The following is a 24,105-nucleotide window of genomic DNA, read 5'->3' as shown; positions in this document are numbered from 1 at the left end:
CAGAGAGTACACAGTGGCAGCATACCTGACCACTGTGACTGCCCCAAAATTAAGGAAAGTACAGACTCAGTGAGTATAGCCTTGCTACACCATTGTAAATACAACCTATATTTATGTTTATTTATTTTCCCTTTTGTACATGAACTATTTGCACATCATTACAACACTGTATATATATATACATTTGAAACATCTTTATTATTTTGTAAGTGTAATGTTTACTGTTAATTTTGTATTGTTTATTTCACTAAGTGTTTATCTATTTATCTTGCTTTGGCAATGTAAACACATGTTTCCCATACCAATAAAGCCCTTGAATTGAAATTTTATCCACCAATATTTCTTTCGTGCTTTTAGAACGACCCGGATGTGAACCCTTTTTCGTTGCCTTTTAATACCCACAAGTCTTTGCAACTTCCTTTCCGACATTTCTCGGGCAGAGTGAGTACTGCTTTGCCAAATGCGTGTTATTTATCTAACTTCATCCTTACCGTGTGTTAATATAATCCAATGTTTTAATTACGTAATCGCAAGAGGAGACACTGAACTCCCTAAACGATTCAATGGTGGTTGAATATTCCCAAATTATTAATTGAAACGTGTAGTCACTAAGCAGTCTGCTAACCGCACGTCTACAACCAGTAGTCAGCTAAACGGAACTATTGTGTGATAAATGTCTCGGTTGTATAGCGTATTAGTCCTTTGTTTAGGTCTGTCTGTCTGGGATCCCCAATTTCTGTTTCACAACATCCCATTGTTACTAATGTAAAGTTAGTCAGAAACCAATTGCTGTAGCTCGCTAGTTAAACTAGCAAGCCAGATCTATACCAGTGTCATTAGCTAGCCGGCTGTATTGCCTGGCGTCAGCAGCCAGATGTATACCCAAAGATGTATACATTGTTTATGCCCCACAAACACGTATCTAGATGGCGAAAGTTAATGGTATTGTAAACCCATGAAATGTATTTTCTACAACATTCTAATTTATCACTAATGAAACTTCACGTGGGGTTGTTTATGTTCATGTCAATGAAAGCAGGCTTAAAGTGGAACTGACAGCCTTGTAACTATTTTGCCGATATAAAACAGACAATCATATCAGTCAACTATCAAATTAACAGTTTATGCTACAAAACCAAATTTATAAGAGGTTTTAAAAATAGTGTAATGAAACAGCAGGGAGTCAGGTCTCGAACCCTTGACCTTCTAGCCCGAGGTCCGGCGCGCTATCGACTGTGCCGCAAAAGCATGCTCCTGCGGCAGAGTCGATTTCCGCGCTTATAAACCCAGGGTCGTTACACTACTCCCTCCTTTCAAAGAGCGCGTCCTCGCGCTAGCTTGCGACTCTACGTCTTACAGGAACGCACTCACCGGCCAAGCACACGCACTGTCGTGGATGCAGGGTCCGATCACTTCTGACACCAATGTAATGAAGCAGGCAGGGAGCAGGTCTTGAACCCCCAACCTTCTATCCCGAGGTCCGGCGCGCTATCGACTGTGCCGCAAAAGCATGCTCCTGCGGCAGAGGCGATTTCCGTGCTTATAAACCCAGGGTCGTTACAATAGATTATATTTGATTTAACATTTCATGACTTCACGTACACGAAGGCATTGTTGGTTGAATAGACTTATGCAGTTCAACGCATGATTCATATAATTCGCCAATACATTTATTGGTGGTTCAAAGAAATACTGCTATCGGGTTGTAAATCACAGATGGCCTGGTAAATTGTTTGCTGCTTCCATTCGGGATGCACTGTTTCAGTTTCAATTACTCAGTATGTTGGACCAAAATGGAGGAATGTAACTAAGGCTGTTATTGTCAATACAATCAAACTAGCAGGGCAATAATCAAATCTGCCAAATGAAATTGTATTTGTCACATGCGCCGAATACAACCGGTGTAGACCTAACAGTGAAATGCTTACTTAACAAGCCCTTAACCAACAATGTAGTTTTAAGAAAATACCTATAATAAAACAAGATGAATAACAAATAATTAAAGAGCAGCAGTAAATACCGGTGTTGAGGTAATATGTACATGTAGGTAGAGTTATTAAAGTGGCTATGCATAAATAATAACACAGTAGTAGCAGCAGCGTAGAAGAGGGGGGGCAGTGCAAATAGTCTGGGTAGCCATTTGGTTAGATAATGGGCTAGTGTATCTATTTATCAAGCTAAAAACACAGCCTAACATTCGCTAGCTGCTAGGAGGATGCCATGTCATTGGAGGAGTGGGTGAGTGACTGACTTTCCCCCTCGTTTTCGGTGGCAGGTGTAATTTGGTTATCTAGCAACAACTTGAACGAATGTTGTACAGTTTGCATAGCTCTTGCGTTCGCAAATTCACTCTGGCTATCTACTCCGATTTCAGATCACTCCTCCAAGTGTGACAGAGCTAGGCTGGACAATAGAACGAGTCAATGTTCACCCAAGGCTGAAAAACAGCGAAAGAACGTTGGCTAAACTGGAACGCTAGCGCTAGCCCATGGCAAATGAATGGAATCGAACGTTAGCAGAGCCTGTTTTGACTGGAGTGATGCTTAGAAATCCATTTCGCCTAAATGGCACAAAAAAAGATCCCTTTTTATTTTACCACAATCTGTTCGTCTGACGAAACTGGAAAAAACTACTCGTGTAGAAAGTAAACATCCGCACCTCGATTGTGCGCTTATGTCTGCGTAATGAGATGGTAAAGAAAAAACTAAAACTTCTGATTTTATTTCTGGTCTGGTGATCGATGACAAACGAGCTCGCTGCCCAGACTTACATAATTACAAAGAGGAGATTCTCCTGATTTTAAAATGGTGCCCGACTTGAAAAAATCTAAATATACACATTGTGAGATATTTGGTGAAATAGACAGACATATTTCCCCTATAGGAATCAATGGGACAACCTCGAGATTTTTACATTTAATTTATTTAACTAGGCAAGTCAGTTAAGAACAAATTCTTATTTACAATGATGGCCTAGGAACAGTGGGTTAACTGTCTTGTTCAGGGGCCGAACGACAGATTTTTACCTCGTCAGCTCGTGGATTCAATCTAGTAACCTTTCGGTTACTGGCCCAAGGCTCTAACCACTAGGCTACCTGCCGCCCCAGGTTCCTTGAGTTTCATGAGTCATTTTTTGTTTACATTTTAACTATAAACGACGTGAGCAGGTCTCATTGCCAAGAATAGCGAAGCAGGCATTGTGACATAGAAAAATAAGCTGGGAATGGAACATTCGGAAGGCGAATTGGTGCCACGGTGCTCAATAGAACTAATAGGAGCCGGCAGGGCGAAAAATGCCCTAAAATGAGGCCTGCTTTTTCGTGATTACTTCTAAATGACGGCAAGCAGCTGGGAAATATGGGCATGTTATGAAACTGGGCTCCACAGTGGATGCAATGAACTCGTTTTTATTTATTTATTTAGAAAAAAGCGTTTCCAGCCTACCAGAGCGTAGAATAACTGATGAATTTACTGAAGGCGCAACACCGGCTGAATATGACACTCGGTAAACGTAGGCAAAACATTTTTATAGTTAGTCATGAACGCTCTAGATAACATGTAAACAGACTAGCTAACCATCTCTGCTACGGCGCGTAAGATGGTCAGTGTGGTGTTCTCAAATTTAATTTGTGCCTGGAAGTAGCTAGCTAGCCAACTTGATTAATTTCGCTTGGGTGTTTCGTTGTAGGCAAGCAGCAGAATGATTTATTTATTTTACCTTTAACTAGGCAAGTCAGTTAGGATGTCAGGATGTAGTGTATCAGTGCAATTTTTAGGGCCAACTAGCTTACAAAGTTTGAGAGGATTTGTCTAATGGTCGTTTGTTTGGTTTTAGCTCATCTTGCTCTGGCTAGCATTAGTTGTTGATCTTGTTGATGTGCATAACTGAGGGAGAGAGAGCATACCTTTTCATGGTTGTTTGATAAATAGGACTGTAAAGTTCCCATATGTAAGAGGACTCCGTGGTATAGACATATTTGCAGATATCCATTCAGGTGTATTTTGTGGCTTTTGCCGAATGCGTTCTAATCATCTAAAGTCACACTGTTGTAACTGCTGGTAAACACAGTCAAGTTCAAAGTGAATGATGCACAAAAGGCCTACTGTATCTCTGGTTGTCCATGGTGAACCACTATGCGTAGACTCCGGTCCTAGACTAGACAATATTTTATTTACAATAGTGTATATGAACAGATTTTAATAAGATTTAATGTTGCTAAAATGCTGTCAGTTCCATTTTAAGCTCAGTGCTGACTTGGTAGGGGGCCACTCCTTTTAAGCGAATAAGCAGTGGACACTTGAGGAATGCATGTCTTGTCTCTGGTTATGAGCAAAAGGTTAGTCAATGTTTTATGTGATGTCTTTTCTTAGATGGCTCCTAACAAGAAGGGCGGTGAGAAAAAGAAGGGGCGTTCTGCCATCAACGAGGTTGTGACCAGGGAGTACACCGTCAACATCCACAAGCGCATACATGGCGTGTGAGTACACTGTCTGGGGGCATGGCACTGAGTCTGCTGCTATAGAGTTATGGATGTGTGCTATCTACACACGGTTTGAAGGAAGTACTCTGTTTGTATGCTTGCAAGATGTCTTTGTTACTTTGATGGCTGGTCAAAGGTAATTTGGTGGGCTATCCCACTAAAGAGGATTAAAGGGAATGGTGGAGGTAAAATTATCAGAGGCAGTTGACACTATTTTGATTTTGTACATGCTGAATGTTGGAAGTGTGCTGTTGCGTATGAGAAAGAATGTGAGTTGCCAGTGTGAATGGGCTTAGGCTACGTTGTGACTCTATTTTTCTTTCCAAGGTCGTCATAGGTGGACAAGCAGCTGTGTAGTGTTGTCCATTGCTGGATGCTTATTTTGGAACTGCAATAAGGGTCCTTTTCACAAGGGCTTCCATTGTTATATTGCTTAGAAAAATAGACATTGCTTGCTCTGACAAATGTGATGATTTTATCAACCTCTTTGATAATCCTGTGCATGTAATTAACGTTGCTTCTCGCTCTGTCCCGTCAGGTCCTTCAAGAGGAGGGCACCTCGTGCTCTCAAGGAGATCCGCAAGTTTGCCATGAAGGAGATGGGAACCCCTGATGTACGCATCGACACTCGCCTGAACAAGGCTGTATGGACCAAGGGTGTGAAGTAAGCAAACGCTTGTGTTTCTTGCGACAGAGGCCATAGCCTGCTGGTCACTGGTACAGAAAAGGTTGAGCTTAACTTGATTGACTGATATATTTCAAAACTGATACTTGAAACTGTCATATTAGCCAATTTGAGTGACACTGAGTTGAGGGTACAGTATACTACTACAGGTTAATGCTTTAAGTGCAATACGTGTTGGGACGATATGCACTTAACCGTAGTATGAAATGGATTATATTGAATTCCAAATTGCTGTGCAGCCGTGTCAAATTCAGTGCTTCCTCTACAATGGACTGCACTGGCCAAAATGGCTGCCATAGTGAAACTAGTTCATGGGCCTCGCATTCATTTTCCATGAATGTTGGGGATAAATTTGTGCTAATGACAATTGATTGTTGATTTCAGTGATGTACATTGTCTGTCCGTTACGTCTAATTGAATTGAAAGTTTAAAATCAGGATCTCTCCCAGTCTCTCTCTTTTATCTCTATTTTTCCCTCCCTCTATCTCTCTCTCAGCTGAAAAAACACTCTCACCCCTGTCCTATCTGCTTCATGCAGTGTTGTCCTGATTGCAAGGGGTAGAGGCTAGTTAGCCCAGGCGGATATCCACTTTGACCAAGCCAGCATCAGTGCTGGCTTCAGAGCGAAGTAATATCCTGTTATGCTTGGCGATGGGTGTAGAGTTGGCACAATTAATACAAGTTGAGGCGTGTAAAGTTTTCCACAATCCCATGCACTAAAACTGAGCACATTTCTCCATGTTAACTGATATTTTGTATGTTATTTCAGGAATGTCCCATACCGTATGCGTGTGCGCCTGTCAAGGAAACGCAATGAAGACGAGGACTCTCCCAACAAACTATACACCCTCGTCACATACGTTCCTGTCACAACATACAAAGGTAAGTCCAACATTTGCTTGGCTGTGTGCTGTGCGCACTGCTGAATAGTATCCACAAGTGTACTTGCATTTCTGAGGTTGGTGATCTGGTGTATATGAAATTAGCAATACTTGTATGTCACCCACTGGGTGCAAAATACCCCTGTGGGTGACCTTAATGAACAAATTGTGGCAGACTTATTTTCAGATCGGCTGCCTGCAAATGGGTATACAAGGTGGAGGACCTGATTGTTTTCTTTTCTCTACAGGTCTGCAGACGGTCAATGTGGATGAGAACTAATTATTCACTGGTGTTGAAATAAATGTATAAAATAAACTGCAGTCTTGGATATATTTTTTCAATCGGAGTTTATGCACTCACTAATTTTGATTATTGGTGGAGCAATTGCATTAAATTATATTTAATTTTCTTTCTAGAGTAAGTGTGTGATTTAGTGTTTGTGTAACCGATGTGAAATGGCTAGCCGTCACTCGCTCTGAGCCCTGAAGTAGTTGTTCTCCTTGCTCTGCAAGGGCCGTGGCTTTTGTGGCGCGATGGATAACGATGCTTCGAGTGTGGCTGTTGTTGTGTGCAGAGGGTCCCTGGTTCGAGCCCAGGTAGGGGCGAGGAGAGGGACGGAAGTTATACTGTTACATTGATGCTGTTGACCCGGATCACTGGTTGCTGCGGAAAAGGAGGAGGTCAAAAGGGGGGTGAGTGTAACCGATGTGAAATGGTTAGCGGTGGTGCGCGCTAATAGCGTTTTAATCGGTGACGTCATTCGCTCTGAGACCTAGAAGTAGTTGTTCCCCTTGCTCAGCAAGGGCCGCGGCTTTTGTGGCGCAATGGGTAACGATGCTTCGTGGGTGACTGTTGTCTGTGTGCAGAGGGTCCCTGGTTCAAGGCGAGGAGAGGGACGGAAGCTATACTGTTACATTTGGGTATAAAAGCTTTTTTATTTTGTTCAGATATAAAAGCATGTTTTATATATATTTTTTAACCTTTTATTTAACTAGGTAAGTCAGTTAAGAACAAATTCTTATTTTCAATGCCGGCCTTCCCTGACCAAACCCTAACCCGGACGATGCTGGGCCAATTGTGCGCTGCCCTATGGGACTCCCAATCACGGCCGGTTGTCATACAGCCTGGAATCAAACCAGGGTCTGTAGTGATGCCTCTAGCACTGAAATGCAGTGCCTTAGGCCACTCGGGAGCCGCATGTTTACTTCAGCCGCATTGCATGTGCTTTTGAGAGTCTTCAATCTCCTTGGTGAATCAGTCTATGACAGGTATTCCCAAACTGGGGTATGGGGGTACGCCAAATAAAAGTGCGATAAACATTTCTTTTTTTTAACGTTTTTATATATATATATATATATATACACACACAGTTGAAGTCGGAAGTTTACATACACCTTAGCCAGATACATTTAAACTCAGTTTTTCACAATTCCTGACATTTAATCCTAGTAAATATACCCTGTCTTAGGTCAGTTAGGATCCCCACTTTATTTTAAGAAGGTGACATGTCAGAATAATAGTAGAGGGAATGATTTATTTCAGCTTGTATGTTTCATCACATTCCCAGTGGGTCAGAAATGTACATACACTCAATTAGTATGTGGTAGCATTGCCTTTAAATTGTTTAACTTGGGTCAAACGTTTCGGGTAGCCTTCCACAAGCTTCCCGCAATAAGTTGGGTGAATTTTGGCCCATTCCTCCTGACAGCTGGTGTAACTGAGTCGGGTTTGTAGGCCTCCTTGCTCGCACCCGCTTTTTCAGTTCTGCGCACACATTTTCTATCGGATTGAGGTCAGAGCTTTGTGATGGCCACTCCAATACCTTGACTTTGTTGTCCTTAAGCCATTTTGCCACAACTTGGGGTCATTGTCCATTTGGAAGACCCATTTGCGACCAAGCTTTAACTTCCTGACTAACGTCTTGAGATGTTGCTTCAATATATCCACATAATTTTCCATCCTCATGAAGTCATCTATTTTGTGAAGTGCACCAGTCCCTCCTGCAGCAAAGCACACCCACAACATGATGCTGCCACCCCGTGCTTCACGGTTGGGATGGTGTTCTTCGGCTTGCAAACATCCCCCCTTTTCCTCCAAACATAACGATGGTCATTATGGCCAAACAGTTCTATTTTTGTTTCATCAGACCAGAGGCCATTTCTCCAAAAAGTACGATCTTTGTCCCCATGTGCAGTTGCAAACCGTAGTCTGGCTTTTTTGTGGCAATTTTGGATCAGTGGCTTCTTCCTTGCTGAGCGGCCTTTCAGGTTATGTCGATATAGGACTCGTTTTACTGTGGATATAGATACATTTGTACCTGTTTCCTCCAGCATCTTCACAAGGTCCTTTGCTGCTGTTCTGGGATTGATTTGAACTTTTCACACCAAAGTACGTTCATCTTTAGGCGACAGAACCCGTCTCCTTCATGAGCGGTATGACAGCTGCGTGGTCCCATGGTGTTTATACTTGCGTACTATTGTTTGTACAGATGAACGTGGTACCTTCAGGCGTTTGGAAATTGCTCCCAAGGATGAACCAGACTTGTGGAGGTCTACAATTTTTTTTCTGGGGTCTTGGCTGATTTATTTTTAATTTTCCCATGATGTCAAGCAAAGAGGCACTGAGTTTGAAGGTAGGCCTTGAAATACATCCACAGGTACACCTCCAATATACTCAAATGATGTCAATTAACCTATCGGAAGCTTCTAAAGCCATGACGTCATTTTCTGGAATTTTCCAAGCTGTTTAAAGGCACAGTCAACTTAGTGTATGTAAACTTCTGACCATCTGGAATTGTGATTAAGTGAAATAATCTGTCTGTAAACAATTGTTGGAAAAATTACTTATGTCATGCACAAAGTAGATGTCCTAACCGACTTGCCAAAACTATAGGTTGTTAACAAGAAATTTGTGGAGTGGTAGAAAAAATAGTTTTAATGACTCCAACCTAAGTGTATGTAAACTTCCGACTTCAACTATAGCTTTAAATGGCATTTTATAGATGTTATGTATTTCTTACATGTCAAAACTGGAATTTCTACTCAAAACAAAGGTTGTAAAAGTAAGCTAGACATTTATAGAATAAATCATACATAGTTTGATGATTCTGTCATAATCAGTGAAAACATTATTGATTTATATAGGTTTAAATGGCATTTTATAGATGTTATGTTTTTCCATAAAATCAAAACTGGAATCTTTCCTCAAAACAAAGGTTGTAAAAGTATGCCAGACATTTATAGAATAAATCATACCTAGTTTGGTGAATGTCTGTTGAATGGCCGAATGTGTGAATATAAAAGCAACTTTACCTCAGTGAATGTTTGAAGGGGTAAAGGACTATAAAAAGTTTGGGAACCACTGGTCTATGCAATATATTGAATAAGACAAGGATGCAACATTGTTTTTAATGATTTACAAACAAACCATGTCCGATATTTTGCAGCAGACACGTTAAAGAAGTGATAAATGGCCTGATTTGTGATAATGCACGTCAAGTGAACTTGTGAGTGTGCACTACGAATAACATCAAGGTGCATCTGTAGTCAATTAGAAGGCATCAGACTGGTTCTGGAATAACCAAAACCTCAATTTAACACCACCACTGATTTGAAATGGAAAAATCAAGTTCTCTATATAGAAGACTTATTCAACTAAATCTGAGGCACAGCAGTTTAGTTTGTTTAGTATCAACTGATTTTAAGAAAGTGTGTAGGACTTTAGTCTATAACATAATACTGGTCACTTACATTTAAGGCTTGAATGAAGAAATATGCTTGGTAGAATAATAAGGCTCAAACAGTTTTAGAACACCTAAAATAAGACTTCTTAAAGAACAAAATGCATTCAATCAATACAGGACAAACACAAATTAATGTACTGCATTGTTGAGGAGCTAGCACAAGTATTTCGCTGCACCTTTTATACTTGCTGTAAACCGTGGCGATTGTGATTTGACAAAATATATAGATGCACATTTTTAATGTGTCGCACACAAAAGCAAGATTCCAATGTCCATTATTGTATGACAAACATTTGGCAGTTAATAGTCCTTGACTCCTTGGGCTATATATATAAAAGGAAAATGAAAAGCTTGCCAAAATGATACACTGCAGGCGTACAGGCAGAAAATATTTGGGCAAAAAAGATCACTTGTCTGCTCTACTTGATTGGACAATATGGCAAACAAGTGTATCACCAACCAGGCAGCCAATGTTAAGTCAAATAAAATGTCACTAAAACTGGGCACATTTGAGTTTGTTCCCATTTCATAGCAGAATGAAAACGTGTGTATAAATACTGAGCAACAAAAAAGAACCCTTTTCATGGTGCTATGTGTAGTGCATGGTGTGTGGGACATTCTCACAGTAGTATATATGATTATGACTGATACATCATGTAGTCTCTTGATTATCATGCATGTCTTGGTTTTGGTTAACCTGCTTTCAGACAGTTGTTGATCCCAAAAGACGAGGCCACATTTATCCACGGCTACATCAGGAGTGGAAGACCTACACATCTACATTACTTCTCCTTTGTGCTCGACAGACCAACGACTCAATATAGGCACATACGGACTCTTGGTACCCACTCATCCTTTTAAGACGGAGGAGACAGACAACACTTACAAAGGTGCCTGGACAGCTAGATAAGAAACTAGATTGGAAGCCCAGTATTGGGTCACACTGTGGTTCTCACATCGAGGTTCTGTTGGTCATGTTGAAATCAGCTGGTCCCTTGCTGGAGCATAAGCAGACCAGCCCTTTCATGGTACTGTTTCACTTTTGCCTCAGCCACCTTTGCTGACAGGTCCATCGGTTTCTCAAAGAAGTTGACTAGCTGCTGTTCTGTGAGGAGAGAAGCCAGGATCTGAGCATAGCTGACCGCCCACTCGCTCTGACTCTCAGACCCTGAACTCTTGCTGGTCCCCTCCTTTCTCTCTCCTGCTTCTTCTTCGGTGCTGAAGACGGGATGGTCTTCTTGACTCCCCTCCCTGTGATCGTCCTCTACCTCGTCTCCGGCCCCACCCTCGCTGCTGACCTCTGACCCCGAGCAGCGGCTGCGGTGCCCGACCTCGCCGATCTGCAGCACCAGGCTGGTCACTGTAGCGATGGCCTGAAAGAGCTCATTCTCGTCTGGGCTGCCATGGAACATGCTGTAGAGGGTCTTACAGAACTGGATGAACTCCCTCTGTAGAAAACAATAATACAAGTATTGTGACTTACTTAGTACCTTTCAATGACTCTTTGTTTAATAGATCCCTGATTTAATTCATTTTTTTATTGTATGTACCTGGTTCATTGGAGGTACAGGTTGCTCCACATCCTTCTCCTTCTCTTTAGCCAGGTCTTTCAACATCTGTTTCAACTGTTCCTGAAAGTCTCTCATCTCCCCTTCAACATGAACACACACATCAGGAGCTACATCAACGTGATAATCTAAACAGACCTGCGCTGTAAATGTGAATCTGGAACAGTGTGTGAATACTTACCATTGGGCAGCTCTACATGGAGTGGTCTGGTAGTGGACAGCTGAGGGCTCTTCAGTGGAGATGGGTCATCCTCACTCTCAGTCAGAGCTACAGGAAACAGTCCCATTATGAAGAATGTTCATCTCTAGTTAATTCATCAATCAAATATATTTTCTAAGGTCCTTTTTACATCAGCAGTTGTCACAAAGTGCACATGTTATTTAAAGATAATAGCATGTCCAACTAAAGTACATGAAAGAGAAGCAAAACACCACAGGAAGGCTATGTGACCCACCTGGAGGTATGTGCAAACGATACAGTAGTCTGACCTTTTCATTCAGTTCCTCACAGTATAGCGTATCTGAAACGGAGAGACACACACACAGAAATGTCATTGGCCTTAAATCACAATGTGTGTCAATAAATGAAAGGTTAGTGCTTATACTGTCAGTAAATTCTAGGTTAGTGTTTATTCTGAATGATAGAGGGCCACAGAGGGAGCCCTTCAGATGTGTGAGTTTAAGAGGTGAATTTACATAATCTTGATCTTACTCTACTTCAGTGGTTCTCACTGTACTGTACACAACATCTACTCCTAAAAGCCTTGGCTGGATATTGATTCCCATAAAAGCTTTGTGGGCTGAATTCCAGATGCCCATAAAAGCATAGTGGGCAGGTTTCCAATGTTCATGACTGATATGCCTTACAAGGGAATTGGGATGTGAGATAGCCTGGTGTATGTTTTCTTGGTTTTCGTATATACTTGCAGGCACAGTCACGCACACAAACTCATATTACACACACAGTCTCTCTTCAGGCACTCACTCTCCCTCCCTTTAGACACACACCCTCCCTCTATTTCTTTCTCTTTCACACACAAACACTCGCTCACATACCCAGCCACCCAGCGAACTCTCTGAAGGTGATGAGTGAGTCTCTGTCCTGGTCCAGTAGTGTGAAGGTCCGGTGGGCCACGGTGTCAGTATGGAAGCCACAAAGCCAGGGAACCAGCAGCATGTACAGGCTCTTAAACTGGACCCGGTCCACTCTGTACTGCTCCACATAGGGCCGGCCTGGGTCATGGTGCTGGAGGGCCAATGTGGTGCCCCCATCGCCCCAGTACAGGTTGATGAAGTGCTCTGTCTATAAGACAAACAGAAACAGAAGTGTTGTTGTACAGTTGGACTATAAGCAGAGGATGTTATTATTGTGTTCTGGCAATGCCTTTCTTAGTGGTCATGGGGAGATAAATTAAGGTGTATTGATTTGAACTGAAGTACCTTGAAGAGGTCGTAGACATCAGCCAGGCTTTCAGGGGAGAGAGAGACATCTGGGGTCACCACCCTGAGCTAAATATACAGAGAGAGAGGGGAATGGTCAGAGAAGTTTGGAGAGGAAAAGCATAAGGTTTGTGACTGTTTATGTGAAATGAGAGAACCACCGCATTCTCCTTGGTGGTGTCCTCGTGTGCTTGGAGAACCTGGATCCGGTGTCTGCATCGCAACTTCTCTATTTGTCTCACCGTCAGGTCTCCAAATTTCTGACAAGACCGAACACACAACGAGAACAAAGATCAGCTCCACACTGTCACCACAACCCTCTGGTGGTGTGGAGGGAGTATTGCAGTGCCGTCTTACCTCATAGGAGTCAGCGATGAGGTCAGTGATCAGGGTGTGTTGTTTTACAGGCGGCCTGCCCTCCTCCCCACTCTGAGACGAGAGAGGGGTAGGGGGAGATGGATCCTCATCGTACTTCACCTGGTCCAGAAAACTGCAGACAGAGCCAAGAGTGAAAATAAAAGGCATGATTAACTATTAACATCCCACACATCAGGGTTGGCCAATCTTGTCTACAGAGTGCCTGTGTGTGCAGGCTTTTGTTTCCATCAAGCATTACCCAGTGAGGATCATGAGTGCCTGGCCGTCGTCTGCACTAGCACACAGTGCCGTAGCGTTAGCATCCAGCACAGCTAGCCCCAGCTGGAAGATGGCTTTGATGCCGTGAAAGAAGAAGCAGTCTACCACACAGACAGCGCTGCGGAAGGGAAGCACGCTGAGGAAGAGGGTGAGAAACCAGGACAGAGAGATGGAAGAGAGGGGGGAGAGGTCGGGAATGTGCTCGGCCAGCTCGGGAAGACGATCCCGGATCAGCTCCTCAAACACTGACTGGTCCACCTGAGCACCTGCAAACTCAAACACAAGTGGAAATCTACAATATTATAGATAAACACACACATAGAAGTATAAAATAAAACATATTTTTTATCCCATCAAAGGAAATGGGTTTTGGTCTCATGGAAATACTATGGGTGCATACTCATGATGTATACTCATTGTGAAATATCCCAGATAAGTTATATTTTAAAGACTATTTGAACCAGGAAGTTGCCTGGAGATTAACAATCTATTTTCTAAGGAGAATAAGTAAACAACTGCCGTTTCAAAGCTGAACAGGCCAGACACTCATTCAGACAGAACAGTTAAAGGAAGAGGAAATGACTTTGAACGCATTTCATTTGCGCCATAAATAAATAGCAACATAAAGCAGAGGAAATTAGGTTGTGTTTCAGCACACGCTTCACATGGCTAAAGAAAGCCTTTGGATATTGTTGGCTCCAATGGCAGTCGGGGCAGAAAAACAGCCCTGACAGAATAAACACGCCACAAGGAAACCACATTCAAATCACCTAAACACCAGAACAGCTCTACAGGAAAATGCATGTGTACTAATAGTATCTCTGCTGTGTCTTTGATAGTACTTCTTTAATGTACAATACTAGCTGAAGTAAACACACCATTGCTGTAGTAAAAGTACTGTAGTAACAATAGCAGTAGCAGTGGTAAACCTATACAGGTCAGTTTGACCTCTCACCTATGACTCTGCGGTTGAAGTAGTCAGGCAGCATTCTCTCACACACAGCCACTAGCAGTGAGAAGGCCGCCTCCTCTTTAGTGTACAGCAGCAGCACAGATGCCAGGATATTCATCGACTAAAAAGGCAGACAGACAGTCAGTTATACTGTCTGTAACTGTATGGTTATGGACACTGGACACACTATACAGTTGACTATACACATGTGCATACACTGTGACATACTGTATGGTGGTGGGTACCTTACCTGGCAGTAGCCAATCTTGGGGTTGCGGTGGGCATATGCGGTGAGGACGCGGCGCAACGCGGCAATGCCTTTGACGTTCTGGAAGGCGGGGTGGTCTGGGAGCGAGCGGTGCAGGTCTCTCTCGATTTCCTCCGTGGCCAGACTGCTTTGCCCCGTAGACTCTGTCACCAGCCCCGAGTAGTAGCCTGGGTGGGATGCCAACTCTGATGAGGCATCTGCGTTTCCAGGGGAAAAGGTATCAGTGTTACACAGCAACAGCATATAACTACATACATGAAGGCCTGGTCAAACAACATCCCCTTTCCCTTTCCTTTCGATCTAAAAGGAATGGATAAATCACCTTTCCGGTTCCTTCAGATCTGCAAACACCAAAAAGGTAGGGGTTACTTTGGGATTACGCAAGACTTTAGTTCTGGGTTAACCGAGATTACTTTGGGACAAGGCTTGTTTTTTTTAAACTAGCTCTTTCCCTTTGTTGACTCCCCCTCTAGGATGTGAAAGGATGCTTTCAGATCATTGAGAGGGAGTAAACATGGACCTAGGATAGTTTGATATGGGGCCAAAGAAAACAGTCTGTTCAGTTCTATCCCAGTGAGTGGTGAAGCCACAATCGGTTGCCTGTCTGTTTCTGGTGCAGTGTGTGCAGGGTGCTCACAGACCTAATTGCTTGTTTTCATTGGAGATGAGGTCACAAGTTATTTGTATGCCCACTAAATCCTGCTGCTCTGGATTCCATATTACATTAAATTTGATGCTAACAGTTATGGCAAAGTAGGGTCCCCGAGAATGGACTCTACAATGTTCTAAAAAGGGGAACTGCTTGCCTGGTAAAAGCCACTCCACAAACTTTAAGAAAAAATGGCACATACTAGAATTGCTAGGTATGGTACAGTACACAGGAAAGGAACGGAAAGTAGGCAGTCGAGCACAACACAGAACAGCACTCTCTCTCTCTCTCCTTTGGGGATATACAAATATCTACCCTAACCATAACTCCGCCATTAAATATACACTATATATACAAAAGTAAGTGGACACCCCTTCAAATTAGTGGATTTGACTATTTCAGCCACACCCGTTGCTGACAGGTGTATAAAATCGAGCACACAGCCATGCAATCTCCATAGACAAGCATTAGCAGTAGAATGAGCTTACTCAGTGACTTTTAACGTGGCACTGTCATAGGATGCCACCTTTCCAACAAGTCAGTTTGTCAAATTTCTGCCCTGCTAGAGCTGCCCCGGTCAACTGTAAGTGCTGTTATTGTGAAGTGGAAACGTCCAGGAGCAACAATGGCTCAGCCGCGAAGTGGTAGGCCACACAAGCTCACAGAACGGGACCTCCGAGTGCTTAAGCGCGTAAAAATCATCTGTCCTCGGTAGCAACACTCACTACCGAGTTCCAAACTGCCTCTGGAAGCAACGCCAGCACAAGAACTGTTCGTCGGGAGCTTCATGAAAAGGGTTTCCATGGCCGAGCAGCCGCACACAAGCCTAAGAACATCATGCACAATGCCAAGCGTCTGCTGGGGTGGTGTAAAGCTTGCTGCCATTGGACTCTGGAGCAGTGGAAACGCGTTCTCTGGAGTGATGAATCACGCTTCACCGTCTGGCAGTCCGATGGACGAATCTGGGTTTGGCGGATGCCAGGATGACGCTACCTAACTGCATGCATATTGCCAACTGTAAAGTTAGGTGGAGGAGGAATAATGGGGCTGTTTTTCATGGCCCCTTAGTTCCGGTGAAGGGAAATCTTAACGTTACAGCATACAATGACATTCTAGACAATTCTGTGCATCCAGATTTGTGGCAACAGTTTGGTGAAGGCCCTTTCCTTTTTCAGCATGACAATGCCCCCATGCACAAAGCAAGGTCCATACAGAAATGGTTTGTCAAGATCGGTGTTGAAGAACTTGACTTGCCTGCACAGAGCCCTTCAGGATGAATTGGAACACCGATTGCGAGCCAGGCCTAATCACCCAACATCAGTGCCCGACCTCACTAATGCTTATGGCTGAATGGAAGCAAGTCTCCGCAGCAATGTTCCAATATCTAGTGGAAAGCCTTCCCAGAATAGTGGAGGCTGTTATAGCAGCAAAGGGGTGGACCAACTTATTAATGCCCATAATTTTAGAATGAGATGTTCAACGAGCAAGTGTCCAATACTTTTGGTCATGTAGTGTATGTGGCCTGTTGTTATAGTAACCAATGACCTCAGACTCCTCCGTCCCTCACCAGAGAAGGTCATCCATAGCTCTCCCCGTAGCGACTCTGGTATCCCCATGGCAACCAGCTTCTGGATCTTCTCTGTACGGAACATGTGGACGCCTCGACCGTACTCCGGGAAGTGGTCCTCCCACAAACGCTCTTTCACCTGCTCCATGGTCTACAGGACACACACACAACCTTCAGCAAGCTGAATATAGTACTGTAAGCACATTCTTAGCACTATTAACCACAATAGCCGTGGCCTGTATTAGGAGGTCAAGTTACCCAGGATGCCAGCCAGGGGGAGAACAGGGATCAATATGTGTAAATAATAAAAGAGATGTACAGAGTCACAACTTCATCCCAGACCTGCCACTATATCACATTTAGCATACCCTGGTTTCCAGTCTGTTTCTGATGGGTTCTACTACATTTTTGGTATGACAACAACAAAGGAGTTGCTTTGTCGTTCTTGAATTACGTTGGCATATGATTTTATGTATGCGGGTCCATCTTCCCATTCTAAATCTACGAATATGTTGGCTTAATGACTTTAAATAATTTTTTATAATATGATAACATTGTGCGACCATTAGGAGTAGTAACATGAATCATGGTAACACCAATGAGACAATTTAGGTAAATTAGTATTTTATGAAATTAATGCCACAAAAGTTAAATTCTTTAAAAATAATTTACTAAACTGATATGATTCATAATTTTGCTCACAATGTTATTTACCTTCATTGAAATTGACTAACACCAATACACTTTGGAACAAATAAATCAATCATGTACACTGTTTAGCAGATGTTATATGTGCAACCAGAGGGAAAAACATTCTAGACCACCTTTACTCCACACACAGAAACACGTACAAAGCTCTCCCTCGCCCTCCATTTGGTAAATCTGACCATAATTCTATCCTCCTGATTCCTGCTTACAAGCTAAAATTTAAGTAGGAAGCACCAGTGACTCAGTCTATAAAAAAGTGGTCAGATGAAGCAGATGCTAAACTACAAAATTGTTTTGCTAGCACAGACTGGAATATGTTCCGGGATTCTTCCGATGGCATTGAGGAGTACACCACATCAGTCACTGGCTTTATCAATAAGTGCATCGAGGATGTCGTCCCCTCAGTGACTGTACGTACAGTTGAAGTCGGAAGGTTACATACACTTAGTTTGGAGTCATTAAAACTCGTTTTCAACCACTCCACAAATTTCTTGTTTTGGCAAGTCGGTTAGGACATCTAATTTGTGCAAATACACAAGTAATTTTTCCAACAATTGTTTACAGACAGATTATTTCACTTATAATTCACTGTATCACAATTCCAGATGGTCAGACGTTTACATACACTAAGTTGACTGTGCCTTTAAACAGCTTGGAAAATTCCAGAAAATGACGTCATGGCTTTAGAAGCTTCTGATAGGCAAATTGAAATCATTTGAGTATATTGGAGGTGTACCTGTCAATGTATTTCAAGGCCTACCTTCAAACTCAGTGCCTCTTTGCTTGATATTGTGGGAAAATCTAAATAAATCAGCCAAGCGCTCAGAAAAAAAATTGTAGACCTCCACAAGTCTGGTTCATCCTTGGGAGCAATTTCCAAACGCCTGAAGGTACCACGTTCATCTGTACAAACAATAGTACGCAAATATAAACACGATGGAACAATGCAGCCGTTATACCGTTCTCTGTCTCCTAGAGATGAACGTACTTTGGTGCGAAAAGTGCAAATCAATCCCAGAACAGTAAAAGACCTTGTGAAGATACTGGAGGAAACAGGTACAAAAGTATCTAGAGCAATGTAAAACGAGGCCTATATCGACATAACCTGAAAGGCCGCTCAGCAAGGAAGAAGCCACTGCTCCAAAACCGCCACAAAAAAGCCAGACTATGGTTTGCAACTGCACATGGGGACAAAGATCGTACTTTTTGGAGAAATGTCCTCTGGTCTGATGAAACTGTTTGGCCATAATGACCATCGTTATGTTTGGAGGAAAAAGGGGGATGTTTGCAAGCCGAAGAACACCATCCCAACCGTGAAGCATGGTGGTGGCAGCACCATGTTGTGGGTGTGCTTCGCTGCAGGAGGGTCTGGTGCACTTCACAAAATAGATGGCATCATAAGGATGGAAAATTATGTAGATATATTGAAGCAACACCTCAAGACATCAGTCAGAAAGTTAAAGCTTGGTCACAAATGGTCTTCCAAATGGACAATGACCCCAAGCATACTTCCATAGTTGTGGCAAAATGGCTTAAGGACAACAAAGTCAAGGTATTAGAGTGGCCATCACAAAGCCCTGACCTCAATCCTATAGAACATTTGTGGGCAGAACTGAAAAAGCGTGTGCGAGCAAGGCCTACAAACCTGACTCAGTTACACCAGCTCTGTCAGGAGGAATGGGCCAAAATTCACCCAACTTATTGTGGGAAGCTTGTGGAAGGCTACCCGAAATGTTTGACCCAAGTTAAACAATTTAAAGGCAATGCTACCACATACTAATTGAGTGTATGTAAATTTCTGACCCACTGGGAATGTGATGAAAGAAATAAAAGCTGAAGTAAATAATTCTCTCTACAATTATTCTGACATTTCACATTCTTAAAATAAAGTGGTGATCCTAACTTTTTTTATTTTACTAGGCAAGTCAGTTAAGAACAAACTCTTATTTTCAATGACGGTCTAGGAACAGTGGGTTAACTGCTTTGTTCAGGGGCAGAACAACATATTTTTACCTTGTCAGCTCGGGGATTTGATCTTGCAACCTTCCGGTTACTAATCCAACGCTCTAACCACAAGGTTACCTGCCGCCCCGACCTAAGACAGGGAATTTTTACTAGGATTAAATGTCAGGAATTGTGAAAAACTGAGTTTAAATGTATTTGGCTAAGGTGTATGTAAACTTCCCACTTCAACTGTACATACCCCAACCAGAAGCCATGGATTACAGGCAACATTCACACAGAGCTAAAGAGTAGAGCTGCCGCGTTCAAGGAGCGGGACTCTAACCCGGAAGCTTATAAGAAATCCCGCTATGCCCTCCGACGAACCATCAAACAGGCAAAGTGTCAATACAGGACTAAATCGAATCGTACTACACCGGCTCCGACACTCGTCGGATGTGTCAGGGCTTGCAAACTATTACAGACTACAAAGGGAAGCACAGCCGAGAGCTACCCAGTGACACGAGCCTACCAGACAAGCTAAATAACTTCTATGCTCGCTTTGAGGCAAATAACACTGAAACATGCATGAGAGCACCAGCTGGTCCGGATGACTGTGTGATCACGCTCTCCGCAGCCGATGTGAGTAAGAACTTTAAACAGGTCAACATTCACAAGGCCGCAGGGCCAGACAGATTACCAGGACGTGTACTCCGAGCATGCGCTGACCAACTGGCAAGTGTCTTCACTGACATTTTTAACCTCTCCCTGTCTGAGTCTGTAATACCAACATGTTTCAAGCAGACCACCATAGTCCCTGTGCCCAAGAACACTAAGGTGACCTGCCTAAATGACTACTGACCCGTAGCACTCAAGCCTGTAGCCATGAAATGCTTTGAAAGGCTGGTCATGGCTCACATTAACACCATTATCCCAGAAACCCTAGACCCACTCCAATTTGCATACTTCACCAACAGATCCACAGATGATGCAATCTCTATTGCACTCCACACTGCTCTTTCACACATGGACAAAAGGAACACCTATGTGAGAATGCTATTCATTGACTATAGCTCAGCGTTCAACACCATAAGCTAAGGACCCTGGGACTAAATACCTCCCTCTGCAACTGGATCCTGGACTTCCTGACGTGCCGCCCCCAGGTGGTAAGGGTAGGTAAAAACACATCCGCAACGCTGATCCTCAACAGGGGGGCCCCTCAGGGGTGCGTGCTCAGTCGCCTCCTGTACTCCCTGTTCACTCATGACTGCATGGCCAGGCACGACTCCAACACCATCATTAAGTTTGCTGAAGACACAACAGGGGTAGGCCTGATCACTAGAAACAATGAGACAGCCTATAGGGAGGAGGTCAGAGACCTGACCGTGTGGTGCAAGGACAACAACCTCTTCCTCAACGTGACCAAGACAAGGCAGATGATTGTGGACTACAGGAAAAGGAGGACCGAGCACGCCCCCATTCTCATTGACGGGGCTGCAGTGGAGCAGTTTCAGAGCTTCAAGTTCCTTGGCGTCCACATCACCAACAAACTAACATAGTCCAAGCACACCAAGACAGTCGTGAAGAGGACACAACAAAACCTATTCCCCCTCAGGAGACTGAAAAGATTTGGCATGGGTCCTCAGATCCTCGAAAGTTTTTACAGCTGCACCATCGAAAGCATCCTGACAGGTTGCATCACTGCCTGCGGCCTCGGACCGCAAGGGACTACAGAAGGTAGTCCGTACGGCCCAGTACATCCCCAGGGCTAAGCTTCCTGCCATCCAGGACCTCTATACCAGGCAGGGTCAGAGGAAGGCCCTAAAAATTGTCAAAGACTCCAGCCACTCTAACCATAGACTGTTCTCTCTGCTACCGCACGGCAAGCGGTACCGGAGTGCCAAGTCTAGGTCCAAGAGACATCTAAACAGCTTCTACCCCCAAGCCATAAGACTCCTGAACAGCTAATCAAATAGCTACCCAGACTATTTGCATTTCCCCCCCCCCACCCTTCTACGCTGCTGCTACTCTCTGTTAATATCTATGCATAGTCACTTTAATAACTCTACCTATAGAATTGAATAACTCTACCTCAGAGATGGCCGCCTCGCTTCGCGTTCCTAGGAAACTATGCAGTATTTTGTTTTTTTACGTGTTATTTCTTACATTGGTACCCCAGGTAATCTTAGGTTTCATTACATACAGTCGGGAGGAACTACTGAATATAAGAGCAACTTATAGTCAACTCACTATCATTACAACCAGGAATATGACTCTCCCGAAGCGGATCCTGTGTTTTGCCTTCCACCCAGTACAATGGATCAGATCCCAGCCGGCGACCATAAACAACGACGCCGTAAAAGGGGCAAATGAAGCGGTCTTCTGGTCAGGCTTCGGAGATGGGCACATCGCGCTCCACTCCCTAGCATACTACTCGCCAATGTCCAGTCTCTTGACAACAAGGTTGATGAAATCCGAGCAAGGGTAGCATTCCAGAAAGACATCAGAGACTGTAACGTTCTCTGCTTCACGGAAACATGGCTCACTCGAGAGACGCTAACGGAGTCGGTGCAGCCAGCTGGTTTCTTCACGCATCGCGCCGACAGAAACAAACATCTTTCTGGTAAGAAGAGGGGCGGGGGGGGGGGGGGTATGCCTTATGATTAACGAGACGTGGTGTGATCATAACAACATACAGGAACTCAAGTCATTCTGTTCACCTGACTTAGAATTCCTCAAAATCAAATGTCGACCACATTATCTACCAATGGAATTCTCTTCGATTATAATCACAGCCGTATATATTCCCCCCCAAGCAGACACATCGATGGCCCTGAACGAACTTTATCTGACTCTATGTAAACTGGAAACCACACACCCTGAGGCTGCATTCATCGTAGCTGGGGATTTTAACAAGGCTAATCTGAAAACAAAACTCCCTAAATTCTATCAGCATATCGATTGTGCTACCAGGGCTGGTAAAACCCTAGATCATTGTTATTCTAACTTCCGCGACGCATATAAGGCCCTCCCCCGCCCTCCTTTCGGAAAAGCTGACCACGACTCCATTTTGTTGCTTCCAGCCTACAAACAGAAACTAAAACAAGAAGCTCCAGTGCTCAGGTCTGTTCAACGCTGGTCCGACCAATCTCACTCCACGCTTCAAGACTGCTTCGATCACATGGATTGGGATATGTTCCGCATTGCGTCCAACAACAACATTGACGAATACGCTGATTCGGTGAGCGAGTTCATTAGAAAGTGCATCGGCGACATAATACCCACAGCAACGATTAAAACATTCCCAAACCAGAAACCATTGATTGATGGCAGCATTCGCGTGAAACTGAAAGCGCGAACCACTGCTTTTAACCAGGGCAAGGTGACCGGAAACATGACCGAATACAAACAGTGTAGCTATTCCCTCCGCAAGGCAATCAAACAAGCTAAGTGCCAGTATAGAGACAAAGTAGAGTCGCAATTCAACAGCTCAGACACAAGAGGTATGTGGCAGGGTCTACAGTCAATCACGGATTACAAAAAGAAAACCAGCCCCGTCGCGGATCAGGATGTCTTGCTCCCAGACAGACTAAATAACTTTTTTGCTCGCTTTGAGGACAATACAGTGCCACTGACACGGCCCGCTACCAAAACCTGCCTTCACTGCAGCCGAGGTGAGTAAAACATTTAAACGTGTTAACCCTCGCAAGGCTGCAGGCCCAGACGGCATTCCCAGCCGCGTCCTCAGAGCATGCGCAGACCAGCTGGCTGGTGTGTTTACGGACATATTCAATCAATCCTTATCCCAGTCTGCTGTTCCCACATGCTTCAAGAGGGCCACCATTGTTCCTGTTCCCAAGAAAGCTAAGGTAACTGAGCTAAACGACTACCGCCCCGTAGCACTCACTTCCGTCATCATGAAGTGCTTTGAGAGACTAGTCAAGGACCATATCACCTCCACCCTACCTGACACCCTAGACCCACTCCAATTCGCTTACCGACCCAATAGGTCCACAGACGACGCAATCGCAACCACACTGCACACTGCCCTAACCCATCTGGACAAGAGGAATACCTATGTGAGAATGCTGTTCATCGACTACAGCTCAGCATTTAACACCATAGTACCCTCCAAACTCGTCATCAAGCTCGAGACCCTGGGTCTCGACCCCGCTCTGTGCAACTGGGTACTGGACTTCCTGACGGGCCGGCCCCAGGTGGTGAGGGTAGGTAACAACATCTCCACCCCGCTGATCCTCAACACTGGGGCCCCACAAGGGTGCGTTCTGAGCCCTCTCCTGTACTCCCTGTTCACCCACGACTGCGTGGCCATGCACGCCTCCAACTCAATCATCAAGTTTGCGGACGACACTACAGTGGTAGGCTTGATTACCAACAACGACGAGACGGCCTACAGGGAGGAGGTGAGGGCCCTCGGAGTGTGGTGTCAGGAAAATAACCTCACACTCAACGTCAACAAAACAAAGGAGATGATTGTGGACTTCAGGAAACAGCAGAGGGAGCACCCCCCTATCCACATCGACGGGACAGTAGTGGAGAGGGTAGTAAGTTTTAAGTTCCTTGGTG

The 24,105-nt window shown here is 44.0% G+C and overlaps 2 protein-coding genes and 1 non-coding gene across 3 annotated transcripts in view; 2 read left to right on the top strand and 1 right to left on the bottom strand.

Annotated features, from left to right (window-relative positions):
• The first annotated feature begins 382 nt into the window (after positions 1–382).
• On the top strand, positions 383–6,362 carry LOC120058375 (60S ribosomal protein L31-like). Its single transcript, XM_039006995.1, has 5 exons — positions 383–441; positions 4,371–4,477; positions 5,019–5,144; positions 5,935–6,047; positions 6,295–6,362. The coding sequence occupies exons 2-5, from the start codon at positions 4,371–4,373 to the stop codon at positions 6,324–6,326; spliced, it is 378 nt and encodes a 125-aa protein (XP_038862923.1). The 5' UTR covers positions 383–441; the 3' UTR covers positions 6,327–6,362.
• Positions 5,400–5,534, top strand: LOC120058602. The gene has a single exon (XR_005478046.1). It is a non-coding gene; the product is annotated as a small nucleolar RNA SNORA5 (small nucleolar RNA).
• Positions 6,363–8,942: 2,580 nt separating the features above from the next.
• The window catches only part of LOC120058373 (TBC1 domain family member 8-like), a 32,565-nt gene continuing 17,402 nt past the window's right edge, over positions 8,943–24,105 (bottom strand). The window contains exons 9-20 of the mRNA XM_039006994.1: positions 16,870–17,020; positions 14,636–14,850; positions 14,389–14,506; positions 13,414–13,699; positions 13,155–13,287; positions 12,959–13,057; positions 12,798–12,866; positions 12,414–12,660; positions 11,813–11,878; positions 11,539–11,625; positions 11,340–11,440; positions 8,943–11,237 (exon numbers count right to left, since the gene is read on the bottom strand). Of these exons, the coding sequence (XP_038862922.1) occupies positions 10,773–11,237; positions 11,340–11,440; positions 11,539–11,625; positions 11,813–11,878; positions 12,414–12,660; positions 12,798–12,866; positions 12,959–13,057; positions 13,155–13,287; positions 13,414–13,699; positions 14,389–14,506; positions 14,636–14,850; positions 16,870–17,020 (2,037 nt within the window). The 3' untranslated portion in view covers positions 8,943–10,772. The remainder of the gene's footprint in view (positions 11,238–11,339; positions 11,441–11,538; positions 11,626–11,812; positions 11,879–12,413; positions 12,661–12,797; positions 12,867–12,958; positions 13,058–13,154; positions 13,288–13,413; positions 13,700–14,388; positions 14,507–14,635; positions 14,851–16,869; positions 17,021–24,105) is intronic.

This window comes from Salvelinus namaycush, chromosome 13 (assembly GCF_016432855.1).
Source record: "Salvelinus namaycush isolate Seneca chromosome 13, SaNama_1.0, whole genome shotgun sequence".
NCBI lineage: Eukaryota > Metazoa > Chordata > Actinopteri > Salmoniformes > Salmonidae > Salvelinus > Salvelinus namaycush.
This window is presented reverse-complemented; position numbering and strand designations above follow the sequence as displayed.

Bases quoted from the DNA above. Each gene is read 5' to 3' on its own strand.
- LOC120058375 (XM_039006995.1), top strand. From the start codon at position 4,371: ATGGCTCCTAACAAGAAGGGCGGTGAGAAAAAGAAGGGGCGTTCTGCC. The intron at 4,478-5,018 runs GTGAGTACACTG...CTGTCCCGTCAG, and splicing joins CACAAGCGCATACATGGCGT to GTCCTTCAAGAGGAGGGCAC. The intron at 6,048-6,294 runs GTAAGTCCAACA...TTTTCTCTACAG, and splicing joins TCCTGTCACAACATACAAAG to GTCTGCAGACGGTCAATGTG.